At 45.2% G+C, this 13,923-nt stretch overlaps 1 protein-coding gene across 4 annotated transcripts in view; it reads right to left on the bottom strand.

Annotated features, from left to right (window-relative positions):
- Nucleotides 1-10,630, bottom strand: part of CNTN2 (contactin 2) — a 72,576-nt gene extending 61,946 nt beyond the window's left edge. For 2 of the 4 annotated variants that reach the window (XM_082228140.1, XM_082228143.1), the window contains exon 1: nt 10,376-10,629. In XM_082228140.1, coding sequence (XP_082084266.1) covers nt 10,376-10,380 — 5 coding nt within the window. In that variant the 5' untranslated portion in view covers nt 10,381-10,629. Of the gene's footprint in view, nt 1-9,997; nt 10,200-10,375 lie in introns of those variants that run through there. The other 2 variants (XM_082228142.1, XM_082228141.1) reach the window with 2 other exon arrangements.
- Nucleotides 10,631-13,923: the final 3,293 nt, after the last annotated feature.

Genomic DNA, 13,923 nt, shown 5'->3' with positions numbered 1-13,923 from the left:
TCACATTGACTTTTAAGGATCAACTTATCAGATTCAGGGATATAAAAACAGGTTTAGATTGGTTGGGTGGAGTTGTGTTTTGTTGCAGTAGTACGATTCTTGCTGTTTTGCTATGATTTGTAGGAGAGGTACAGGAACCTTACAAGGCTACTTGGATAATGTTGGAGATGTGGTGGAGGTGGGTGAGAAATGTGGACTATGTCGGCCATGTTTCATGAGAATATGTTAGTACCATGAAAAATTATCATCACCACCCAGTTTGAGACTTGGGACAAAAGCAGAGCTTTGTGACTTGAGGACATCTCTCAGAAATTGACCTACAGTACATGTAATCTTTCCTATGAAATAAGAAGAGAGACAGTGTAGTGTAGCAGTTATCGTGTTGGACTAGGAGCTGGGAGACCAGGGTTCAAATCCTCACTTGGCCAGGAAGCTCCCTGGGTGACCACGGACCTGTCAGTGCCTCCCAACCCAGTCTACCTCACAGGGTTGTTGTTGGGCTTAAATGTGGAGTGAGAGAACCATGTAAACAACCTTGAGCTGACATACTTTACACATATCTACAGGATATCTAAGATGAAATAAAAAGAGGTGCTTCAGAGGTATTTAATATTTAGTTTAAAGGAGTGGTCTTGGTAATCTGGTACGGAAGGATTAGAGAGCTGAAAGTGTTGAACAATACAAGCCTTAGCAGGGAATGCAGAAAGTATCTCCAGTGCTGCTGTGATGAACTTTAGACAGAAACTTCAAAACTGAAGCAGCTTCTGGGAACACCAGAAATAAGTGTTCCTAAATCCCTGCCTTGAGCAAGTTGGTGGTGCTAATCCCACCTGGGTCAAATATGCCAGCACAGGAGATAATAGAGGGAAGGAGCATGGCCCAGTGGTGGATCAAATGGTTTGCATGCAGAAGATTCCCAATTCATTCCCTGAAATCTATAGGCAGGGCAGAGAAAGACTCTTGCCTAAAATCCTGGAAATCTGTTGCCAGTCAGTGCCAACAATAGATGGACTATTAATCCAAAGGTATAAGACAGATTCCTAAGTTCTCCCCTACAACGTCTCAGAAAAACATTCCCCTGTCTTGCTGTTTACAATAGTGAATGATATTCACAGAACATTCACTGGCAGGACAAATAGCAATTCAGACTTCCACCTAGTACTGGGATTGAAAGGTCTAGTAAGATTAGGAGCTAATATGGAAAATTCTGTTCATGATTTATAAAGAACTGCAAAAACAGGCTTGGTTGGAGTTTGGAGAAAGAGACAATGGAGTACCCAATCCCTGTGCATGCTAATGGTATCTGGACATCCACATTAAAACACGTATATTTATATATTTTTAAAAATCCCTCTCCCTTTTCTGTTTGGAGATATTCAACGTGGATGACAATAGAAAAGAACAACAAAGGAATAAAATGATTCCATCTCACCCTAAATATTAAAACTGCACTAAAAATTGCATAACTTGAAACAGATAACTTGAAGCACAAGTTGAAACAGATTCTGGTTTCTTATTTGTGGTTGCAATGGGACAAGTGCTGTCTGGAAGCTGAGGGGGAAGGGAAGGTAACAGGTGAGAACATATCACCAATGAGAGAGCCTTCAGACACACTAGTGGTAAGGAGCTGGCTCTGGCCAGAGGACTGGATGCTTCCGTCTCCTAGACCCCACAGCCCAACTATGACATGTGGGCGCAGCCTCCCACCTGCTAATCATCTGACAATACATGACAACTAAATACACCTTCCCATCAAATGGTTTCCCCCCAAAGACCCTGGAAACTGTAGTTTTCCCACCACAGAGCTACAATTCCCAGCACCAGTGACAAACTACAGTTTCCATGATTCCTTGGGGAAGTGACGTGTTTCAAATGTATGTTGGATGTGCTTTGACTGTATTGTGTTTCCAGGAGCTAACTACGGAAATGAGAAAACAGAGATGGATATTTTAGGGATGGCAAGGACTAAGGGAAAGGACAGGAGTAGATTGGGTGGGACAAAAGAGTGTTCCCATTGCTTTAAAGTTCAATTAGACTTTTTAAGAACTTGCCTTTTCCTTCATCTGAGCCTGTGGGAATAGTGAGTCATTCTCTTCTCTCCCCCCCCCCACCTCTCTCTCATGCACAGATTTGTGTAACCCTCCCAGAATGCTAATACTACAACTGCAGATATAGAAATCTTATAATGTTGTACAAAGAAATGCTATACACAAAATTTAAAGGACTTGTGGAAATATGACAAAGTTTGGCCCTTGCCACTTTTGCCAAAATTGACAAAACATAAGTTCTGTGTATCTGGGGCTCCAAAACTCACTAGATTTCGCATAATTGTTTCCCATAAAGATAACTTGATCTTCAGCTCTGCCTTTATGCACTGCAGCTAGTTGGGTCTTAGGAGTTTGCAGTTTAGTTTTCTGCTAGAAAAGTCCTTACCATCCCTGTGCTTAGAGGAAGAACTGTGAGGGGAGAGACTTCCAGCCGTCCACCAGGCAAGGCCTTTTCCACCTGCCTTGCCCCCCACCCTCCAGTCTCTGCTTCTCAATTTGTATTGTACTGTTTTATGCACTGTGACTTGCTGTTGCTTTTATTGATTATAATTTAGAAATTATTTATTGTAATTGTTAAGAGTGGATTTCTGTTTAATTTTGATATGCTGATATTTCATATTATATACTATTCTAATGGGACACAGGTGGTGCTGTGGGTTAAACCACAGAGCCTAGGACTTGCCGATTGGAAGATCGGCAGTTCGAATACCCGCAACGGGGTGAGCTCCCATTGCTCAGTCCCTGCTCCTGCCAACCTAGCAGTTCGAAAGCACCTCAAAGTGCAAGTAGATAAATAGGTACCACTCCGGTGGGAAAGTAAACAGCATTTCCGTGCGTAGCTCTGGTTCGCCAGAAGCGGCTTAGTCATGCTAGCCACATGACCCAGAAGCTGTACGCCGGCTCCCTTGGCCAATAAAGCGAGATGAGCACTGCAACCTCAGAGTCGGTCACGACTGGACCTAATGGTCAGGGGTCCCTTTACCTTTACCATTCTAATGGATTGTTGAATATTACTTTAATTGATACTGGTTGCTTATTTTAAAGTTATGTTTTATCACTACATTTTTGTATTGGATTGGATTGTTACAAGGTGTACATTCTTTGTTTCCTCAGCTTTTAAACCACCTTGGGTATAGTAAAATAGAAAGACGGTATACAAATTAAATGTGAAATGAAATGCTCTGCTACAGTTTCTGGGTAAAACTCCTGGGCATGCTACACTTTTTTTCTTCTCTAAAAAAACCCAAATATATATACTTTGTATTGCCTTGTCTTTGTATTGGGAGACAATTGCAAGAAATGGGAAAAGCATCCATGTTTTTTTTTTTGGGGGGGGGAGCAAGCAAGTATTAAGGCTGAAAACCCTCCAAACTACTTTACAGTCAAATCTTCTGATCAAGACATCTGCCCTGACATTGAGCTCCAGCAGCGATGGATGCCTGACTTGAACAGAGAGAAATGCGAAGGCTATAAGCCACCAGGGACAGAGACCATCCAGGGTTTCATCTGCTTAAGGTCTCTGTTTACCTTTTTATGAGTACAAGGACAGAGTGAAGACACAGCAAAGAAGAGACCACAAAAATTAATGGCGTAGGAGAGAGGGGGGGAGGGGAGGGAATTAGTCATCCTCTAACAATGACTAGGAGAATATGGAAGGCAATGCATCAAAACGCAGCATATCAAAACCCAGAGAAATCAATTAAGGAAAAGAGCCAGAAAAGAAATGTCAGGGATATTCTGTGCCAGTAGGGCAAGGAATATCTGCCAGTCAGGAAGGAGTATTATGAAGTAATGAGCCACAATTGCAGTTCTCCAGAAAGGCCTCCTAATGAACTGCTGTCTCTGAAACACTATTTTCTCCTATAAGCTAAGCCTGTTTAACAGGAATCATTACAGAAGGTGAGTCAGCCGTACAATACAATCCTATGCATGCTTCCTCAGAAGTAAGCCTCACTATGCTCAATGGGGCTTACTGCCATGTAAGTGTGCTTACATACAACTGTGTCCTTACATACAGCTTTGAGAGGAGGGTGGGCTGTTTTACACATGGCATGCTACACTCTCTTAGTGCCTACATAGACCATTTTCAAGGCACTGTTGTTGTCCCTGCTCCAGCCCTATAAAGCTGGGACAAGGAGCTGGGGGAAAGACGAACCATAAAGCCACAACAGGACTGTAGTCTCCTTGGATAAGAAACACTGCTTGGACTACACTTAAAAGATGTATATTCTGACTTCCTATTTGCAGTAAGTAAACGTTCAAGGAGGCTTGCATCAAATCTTTCCTCTTAAAAACCCATCTAAATTGTTCACAACAAATAATATTCCTGTCTCAGAAATCATAAACCAAAAAGCACAGTGTTACAGAAAATGTAGTCCAAGGATTATTCATAACCAGAGTCCTTCAAAATTCTCAGTAAATAGAGCTGTGTTTTGAACAGGGTGCTTCAAGGAAATCAGCAATGGTGCTTGGTGAATATATTGGAGAGGGGGGTGGAATTGTTCACAGACCTGGAGTGGGTGTGTGAGCAAGGAAGGCGGAGGTAGGCAAGGGAAGGGAAGAACAATGGCTTAGCAAAACCATCTCTCTCACACACACTCCTCTTCTTCCTGACCTTATTCTGTATTCAACACTAATGTCTCATAACAAATGTTACTGATCTGTAGAAAAGACTGTACAACTTGAAAAAAGAGACAAGGCAGGTACTTTTGTAAACCAAGAAAATATTTAATAAAAAATTATTTTTAAAAAACACACAGGGATTTTAGGCCTGTCTTTGGTGTCCCTTAAACTGGAATAATCAAAACGTAAAGGAAACCAAGAGTGAACAGCAAAATAGTGTGGTGCAGAAAATTAAACCTTAGTTACAATGACAAGGCTATGAGGCTATGCTGTTTTTAATACAAAACAAGGCTACAAAAACAACGCCAGGACCTAGAAGCCAAATGAGAAATAGATTATGAGTCTCCTTGGACTAGATGACCCTCAGGGTACCTTCCAACTCTACAATTCTATGTTTCTATGATTCTCATAGTGAAGATTCAACATGATTATCATAATTGGCAAGGCCACTGCTGAGGGCAGGGCCTTGATAGGCTTAAATGGAATTTATGGGAATGTGGACTTGCTCTTTGGCCTCTTTGGCCTGGCTGGCTGGGAGCTGAAGTAGAAAGCTCCCCCCCCCCCGCCTCTTCGTTTAACCTGTAATGCCTAGAGAAGCTAGTCTCTTCCCTGTAAACTCTGTACGAACTGTTGGCAAAGAAGTCTCCCTTATCAGTGTCAATGAGGGAAACACCTTAGGATGAGGCAGCAAGCAACAGCAGTATCCGCTAGAGAGCTAGCTGAATGCCCCCTGTCTGCTCCCATGCTGGAACAAAAAGCCTCAAAGAAGCTCCATTTAAATATCCTAGTTCTGAAGCATTTGTTCCTGCTACGTACGTGAGGCCCTTGCTTCACTCTGAGGCTTTCCTTCATTAATCTACCTTCATGCAACATCAGAAATAACAGGCAACAAGAACTGCATAAGGGAAAGGTCTCTGCTATGGGACACAGAATGAAGCTCAGAAAGCAAGTGAAATGGCACATGGCTGGCTCAATGTTGCCCGGGGAAATGATTTTTCTCTCAGCACTCATTCTTAAGGGCACCACCTCAAGGGAACCCATTACCAATGGAGGAGTTGTGGGCTGTAATAAGATATCAAGCTCTCTGACCATTTGGTAATGCTATGGGTTCGGCAGCTTGCCCCCATCTAGTGGGCTCCCAAGAGCTTTGATAATATGAAAGGAATTCTAAAATCTGCTTTTCTTCCACTCCTAGCCTCTGCTTTCTGCAGACTTTCTGCGGCCTGAACGTAGGGTTGTAGCCAATTATGCATTAAAAAAAAAATTTAAAAAATGTTTTTCCTTTTGTGCATATATTCATATTTATGCATCATCCTACCAGGCATGAGGGTTTTTTAAAAAAAAAAAAAATGCACACACCCTTTTTTTCTCTTTCCCTTTCTCAGTTGTAGTCCACATAAGTGAAGGTACTCCCTCCACATAATATCCCATCAATCTGCACAACCTTTCACACCTGCCTCTACGAAACAAACCCAGTGCTACTCATACCTAGCTAATGAAACCAGTGGAACAAACCTCACCAACCCCTGCTGAATAAGAGAAGAAAGCTGCCATTCCTCAGCAACCACAAAGCATGCAGGGTCATTTGATTCCAAGTGGAGAACAGCTACTAGAGATCCCAAGAAAGGTAGGTGAAACAAGCACTCTTATCACAGTATGAGGAACAAAGGTTTTGCAGTCTGTATCTGACAATTGCTAGTTCTATCCATATGCTAGCAGCTTTCTAACAGGGAGCATGTACAAATCCATAGTGCCTTTTTTGGTCATTCTTTACCAATGCCATCAGTTATATGCTATTGTTGTTTAGGCTCCCTCAATATTCTGCAAGCAACTTCCTGCTGCGCTTCTGTTATTTTTGCTCCAGGATCTTGTCTAGTTTCTTCCTCTGAGCCCGATCCTAAACTCAATTATGTTAGGACTCATTCCTGCAGTGCTGCTCACAGTGGTCATATGTCTTATTTGAGAGAGGACAGAACACTATTTAAAGATGCCCTGTATTTTAGAGGTGTGGAACCCATGGCCCTCGTTGAACTCCAGCTTCCTTCAGCCCCAGTCAGCATTGCCCGTGGTCAGGGAGGATAGAAGTTGTAACCACAGGGTCTCCACCCCTGCTCTGCTTGAAGGGCTGTCCAGTCCAAGTCAATTTTAAAGAGAAGAAGGTCCTTAAAGTTCCCATCAACAGTGAACACATAAACAGCAGAGCAGAACGACCAGGCACTCAAATCAATTGGTCAGATTTCCCCCCCCCCTACACTGGTTTCTATTTAAATCATTTCTGAATTTGCATCTATGTATATTAAATAAGCACATGCAAAGTTTATGCAGATTTGCTCTCTCTTCTTTGGTGATGCATAAATGGGCACCCTAACTTACATCCACTTCACTTACCTCCACCAACTAAGCAGATTTAGCTAAAGAGAGCAAAGACACAGGAAGTCACAGGTTGCTTCTCACTTACTTTTTGTTTAACTTTCACCTCCTCTTGTTTAGACTCCTAATAATGCTCCCAAGAGGCAAAAGAGAAGTTCAAGCAATAATTTGCCACTCTACTCAATCTCTGATGTAAAAACTAGATGAGAAAGGGAATTATTTCCTCTTATAAAAAAAAATCAAGGAAGCATACCATGACAATATTTAGGGGTTGCATTTTTCAGGATTTCTTCTGAAGAATAAATAACACTTGGGAAGTGGGTTGGAGTTGGGGTAATACATATGTAATACCTGCCTCTCAACCCCAATCATTTACAACAGATGACCCACAATCAAAAACTCATGGGGGAAACCTGCTTCTGATCCTGCAGATGGGAGAAGAAGCTTAGAGCTGCCAGTGCTTATTTTGGGACATGGCTCCTGTGCTTTTAACAGCTGTGTGACAGAATGACAACCAGCAGGCGATGCTTCTCCTGTCTGACACTGTATCACCACACTAGGAAAACATCCACTTCCTGAACTGCCTCTTATCTGCCTGCTAAACATACAGGAGTAAGTTGGCAGTTCTAAATAGACCATGTGCCACTTGTGTGCCTGTCGCTAGATCAGAAAGAGACAAGATGGAATGAACAAAAGGATGCTGGACTTTCTAGATTCAGACATCCAGTCTGTCACCTTCCTTTACACTTTGGATTGCTTGCAAATCGGCTGAACTATCACTGGCCAAATCAATCACAGCAATAGTAGCTATCTGTTCAGGGCTCCCATACGATCAGTGCCGCCTTCACAGTCAGCCATGCAATGTATTTTCACAAGCATCTGTGTTGTTTTCAAGTTAATTCATACTTCAGGCTGGTCTCAGCATGCTTCCTCATCCTCTGCCCCCTTCCCCACTTATTCAGAGCAGCCTTCTTAACAGCTGTGTGTATATAAGTAAAGAGAAATGGACCAGGTGGCTTTGCTTGTAGCCAGATGGGCCAGTGACTGCATGGGGAGCAGAAATATGTTCAGTTTAAATCCACAAGGGTTTATGTGAAATGTGGTCTGGGTAAAGGACAGTGATCCAACTGCTGGCAGCTAAACAGGCAGGACCTGGCTTGGAAAGGAGGAGGAGGCTGGTGTTATAAAGCCCCGGCCCTTTGCAAAGTCTTGTGGACTGTGTAAGTCAGACCATGTCCTACTGGACTAGAGGGTTTAGGGATCTGTTGCTGCCTTCATGGTGCCACAGGTTCTGGGATCAAAGCCTCAGCCCTACCAGGAGGAATTAGACAAATAAATGGCCCCCTTGGCAATGATATGTTTACTGATTATTATTGAATTGAAAAGCATAAACCAAATGCTGACCTTACAAGTTTTTATTTAAATTGTGCATCACAAACAAATGCCTGATCATGGAGCTCTGGAGTGTGTGGTCTATGCTAGAATATGCAAGCACTTCAGTTATTTGATCCAGAAAGCGATGGCTGAAGCTGCAAGCCTCCAAGCTGCCTCTCGCCCACTCAGCTGCAAGAAACAACAACCCAGTGGCACCTACTGAAGATGAAGGCTTTTCAGAAAACAGCAGCAGAGCCCACTTTCTCAAAAGCATGTTGCACTAGCCTCAGTTGGCAGGCTGTCAATGCACAGCGCACACACAAACAGGTGTAGAGAAGAGGCGTTTGGCCCCGGCCCCACTCTTTACAGACAAGCTGTGAAATGCAAAGGCTAGAATGGCATCTTATTGCCTGGGTCGGAGCATTAGCAGATGGTTGGACATGATGCCGGATGGATCTGGTGCAATCACAAGCAGAGAAGCTCTGGATAGAAAGGGCAAACAAGCTCTCATATTTAAAACTGTCGTTTCAGCAACTCATTCATTCAGCCTTGATGCCGAAGAAGTTGAAACTTGCATAGGTCAGGCCTGCACAACTTGTCACCCATCTCATCAAATGAAGGCAAGTAGTGCAGCCTCCCAGGTTCCTGACAACTTTCCTCTCGCCCCCCCCCCCCCAAGGCTCTTAGTAAACTTCCAGGCAGGAAGAAAAACCAAGTGAGTGATCTAGTGCTTGATGGGCTACCTTACAAAACTAAGGAGCTCCATTCAGCCTGGTGGGTCACAAGGTTGTCTGGGCTTGCTCCAGATCGGAATGAAATACAAAATCAGTAAAGATTGGGACTGTTACCTGAATGCCATCCCATCAAGCAGCCCCCACCGCAACAGCCTCTTCTACAGTTACTGTACATACTGCTCTACGAAGGGGGGTGGGGTGTCCAAAGTGGCTTAATAGCCTTGGAGAGAGAAAAATACAACACCCACACAGAGCAGAAGCCAGCGCTCCCTTCTCTCTGGAGCCCTAATGAGGAGACAGACTCTGCTTGCAGTAGGAAAACTCAAACTGATCCCATCCTATTGCTTCGCTCCCTGCCCTTGATCTCTTCCAGTTCAGGTGTGGGTGGTCGTTTCGACACCGCTTTCTTTGGTCACACCTACGTGGCACCGGTTCAGAAAAGCAAGTCAAAAAACCTGGGCCCTTCTGCCACCACTTCTTCCGACACCCCTTGCAAAGCATGGCAGATAAACACGTTTTCAACAGGGACCGCACCCCATCCCGCCGCCAACCCTTCCCTTGTCACTGACTGGCGACGCTCTTGGGCACCTCTCCCTTGGCACCGGCAGCCCCTTCCCTGGCATCCGTGCCATGCCCGTGTCATGCGCCCACGCCAAACCCGTTGCCATCACTAGACAGCCCAGCTCGGGTGCGGCGGCGTGGCTGAACGACTGATGTCATGATCTCCATCTCTCTCTCTCGCTCCCCTCCCCCTAGACTGAAAGTTAGCTTGCACCTTCCGGAGCAGCCCAAATTTTGGGAACAGAGTCAGGGGAGCCTAAAAGGACACCCCGCGCCCCCTCCTCCTACCTTGGGCAGAGAGAGTGGTTGGATCGGCACGTGTATGCGCGTGTGGCGTGCCTGGGCGAGGAGAGCCCGGGAGCTCTCGATGCAGCAGCAGAAGCAGCAGCAACCTTCCTCTCTGCCGCCTGCCCTCCTTCTGCAGGTGAGCCTTCGCCTTGTGCTGCTGCCTGCCTGCCTGCCTGTGTTATGTGTGCGCGCCCTGAGCCACTGCAGCATCTCTGCATTAGGATGTGCTCCTCCCTTCCCCTCCCTTTCCCTCCGCGCTCCCTCTCCGCCCCCCCCCCCGCAACATTCCAGGGACCTAGAGAGAGAGAGAGAGAGAGAGAGAGAGAGAGAGAGAGAGAGATGGGGGCACCCCCTCCCTCCCCCCCTCTCCGCCGTTACCTCATTTGCCAGGACCAGTCAGCGCCTGCGAGAGTGACTTGCAAGCAGCATCCATAATGCGTGGTCTTCCTCAGCTGGCGCGGCTGCTCCCAGCTCAGACGGTCCCTTGCAACACTTGGGTGGGCGGGAGGTCGGCTTGCCCTGGGCGCACCCCGTGGTGAGGGCTGCGGGGGGCGGGGGACGGGGACATATGGTCGCGCGGGGCACGAGAGGAGGGGAATCTCCGGCTCGGCCCCTCCCCTGCCCGTTTACATTCTTAGGCGATTCGAGATGGCGAAAGAAACCCAGTCTTCCAACCCCGCCCACCTCCGGCAGATATTTAATTCCATAATTGCGTGTGTGGCACAGGATATAATTTGCGGCGTGGAAGGGCCAGCCTCGCAGCAGGCGCACATCCTGCTGAAAGGCGATTTCCCATCTCTGGCTAGCATTCTGCAAGTGCTGCTGCTGGGCCTGTTTACAAGGATACCTGTAACATAGGAGCCAACTATTAGGGGCCAAGAGGTATTTGCTCCCCCTAAAATATTTGAGGGAGCCACCCCTCCCCCAAAGTTGATGGGCATTGCCATTCAAATGGTGTGCATGCACCACGTTATGTGGGACAGGGCTTACCTGGCCTTCCCAATATTTTATTCTAGTTGGCACCCTTGACCTAAATCATCTATTATCTGTTTCTATCTCTATAGTTATCTGTCTCAAGGTGGGCAATCCCACTGGGGATTGTCCCCCTGCTAACTTTATTGAGGATCCTGTTAACATGGACCAGATAACCACATTCAGTGCTTAATGTGGAACCCAGAATTCATGCCCAGAAGTCTGTGCTTCCCAAAATAACAGGCTAGTGTTTTTATTTCTTTCTGAGATTGGAAAGTGTGTTGGAGCATGTGCAGAGAGCAGCATTTCCTCACTGCTGCTGAGTCAGTCTGCTCAGCCCAGTCTGCTGCCATGCAGCTGCAGGGAAGAGAGTTCTTTCTAATAGGCAGCCAGATGTGCAAATGTGATTTGCCATGGCATGTAGTGAGCCTTGTGTATGGAGTATGTCCTATATGAACACTAAAACATTAGTTCTCAAACTACATAGTGAGGTAAAAAGAGCCTGGTCCTTTAATGGCAGCCCTTTGGCTGATGCTTTTCAAAAGTTAGGGGTGCAGGATGATTCGGCTGAAATCTGAGGGGAGGACAATGCAAAATAGGCTTCAAATATAGAAATGGCATGGAAGAAGAGAAATATGTTTATTGAACCCCAAAACTTTCAAATATCTTCTTTAGAGGCACTTTTTGGTGCTTTAGGCTCCAGCTTTGTTAAAAAAGGTTGTTGAGACCCAAGAGACAAACTGGTTGCACCTATAGTGTCCCTAAATAAGATATTCAATAAACATTAAATATGTTTAATAAAGTTTAATAAATGGGGTTTTCTGTGCATCTGGAAGCTCCCCCCCCCCACTCTCAACCCCCACCCCCAACATTTGGAGAAGTCAGAGATAAGGTTGCATAAATGCACTGTCTGGTAAACCAATGTATTTTGAAGGCTACAGTAGTGAGGTATCAGGCAATGCAACAGATTAAATTCTTGATTTGCATTGCTTTGTGAGGCACAAACTGCAGTTCTATACACTTCAGTGTTTACTGTGATGGAGGAAATTGCCACACAGATCCTCTTCCCTCTTTGTTCTTTTCTTGGTTTCTTTTTGCTCTGCTGTGTGTGTTGTGCTGGGACCAGTCCTGACATTTGAACAGGGCCGACAAATTTATATATTACTTCCCACTACAAAAAATCCCAAAGCAATTTACAAGCAGAGTAAAAATGCAATCATTAAAAAAAAAGTGTAAGCATGTTAAAAACATCATAAAATCTTCATCAGCGTGTTGAAAGCTACTTAAGCATGTTAAATGTTACACTTATTTCAACTTGCATTAAAATGCATAAGTGTTTGTTAAAGAGATTTCTCATCCCATAAACATTTTGTGCAGGACAGAAGACCTTTCTGTGAAGCTGCAATAAGCAAGCAGTTGCTTGGGGCTGTAGAATCAAGAGGAGTGAGGCGGGGGGGGGGGAGAGAGAGAGAGAGAGAGAGAGAGAGATTAAATCTTACAAATGAGCTCCTGAAAAAGTGGGGGCAGTCATGTAGAATTTTTCTGAAATGTGATCAAGTGAGGATTGTGTGAGGCCGGTGCCGCTAGTAGTACACATGGTAGCAAGGAAATATTGTTTCTTGTTGCCCTAGAGATCTGGTCTTTAGAGAATACTTGTCAACTCCCAGTAGACAGATGAACTGCAAGTGTTTTTTATGGCCGGCTTTCGAGTGATTCATATTGCTGTAATAATATCTCAAATATTAATGGGTTTACTTCCTATCATTCTGCAGAGGGAGATGCTGTATTGTCCTGCTGGAAGGAAAAGTAAGAAATAACTATATAGATACACACAAACACACACACACACACACACAGAGAGAGAGAGAGAGAGAGAGAGAGAGAGAGTGTAGGGGCTGCTGCCCCTGCTTGCTCTGCTTGTGAACCACGCTTACCCATCAATCCCTTGCCAACCCTCTTTCACCCCACCTGCCTAATCCCTCATCCCTTTACACCTGACCAAATCCCCTGCCTTTATACCACACCCATTTCCTTGCCTATTCCCTCACAGCTTGCCCCAACCCCTTTTAAAGGAGGGTGGGAGGCACGGCAGAAACTGCTCTCTGAAGCACCTCTCCCCTTCTGAGAAAACTCACTCCAGCAGCATTTAATAGTGAGGGGCTGCCGTTTCAGAGTGACTTGGCAAAGTGCTTCCCTTTCCACCCCCTGTTAAACAGCTTACCTGGGCTGCCTGTCACCTGCATTGCTTGCTGGCTTTTCTGCCCACATGTCATTTTGTTGTCACAGTGGAGTTGGTGTGGCCACCTGCTGGTGACCACCTGAACTACAACATGACTGCAGCCTTACTTTTTTTGTCTATAGGAAAAAGTGCATGCATGTATTATGGTGTGCATGTATGTACATGTCCGTCTGTCTGTCTATCTAGCTATCTATCTAGCTATTTAGCTATACATGGACAGATACATGTCTACACAGAAGCAAGTCTCATTGTTTCCAATGGTGTTTACTTCCAGGAAATTATGTATAGAATAGCAGTCTTCCAGTATAATTCTATGATTATCTAATCAGAAAGATGTCCGATTGAATTCCTTAGGGCTTACTCCCAGGTAAGTGGGTATATATATTTGCAGCCTTACATTGCAATCCAAACTTAGTAGATCCCAGATTGACTAAGCCTTTCCCTGCCCCAGAATTCCTGGCATGTGAAATGGGGAGCTCTGCACAGGTGAGTGATGTTGAAGCCTATCAGGGCTGGGCCAGGGGCAGTGCATCCCATTTCACTGCCTGAGGAGAACTGGGAAGGTATTACACCCCTGTCCCCAAAGCCTGAAACCTCCCTTTCCTGGATTGTGTGGCAGCACCCCTGAAGATGCTGCTGCTTTGGGTTCTGCTGCCTGAGGCAGCCGCTTCAGCCTGTCTCATGGGTGGGCCAGATGTAGCCAGCTAAGGCTTCA

Source organism: Podarcis vaucheri, assembly GCF_965113315.1.
Source record: "Podarcis vaucheri genome assembly, chromosome: 6".
Lineage (NCBI taxonomy): Eukaryota > Metazoa > Chordata > Lepidosauria > Squamata > Lacertidae > Podarcis > Podarcis vaucheri.
The sequence above is the reverse complement of the archived record's forward strand: the minus strand, read 5'-3'. Positions and strand labels throughout refer to the sequence as shown.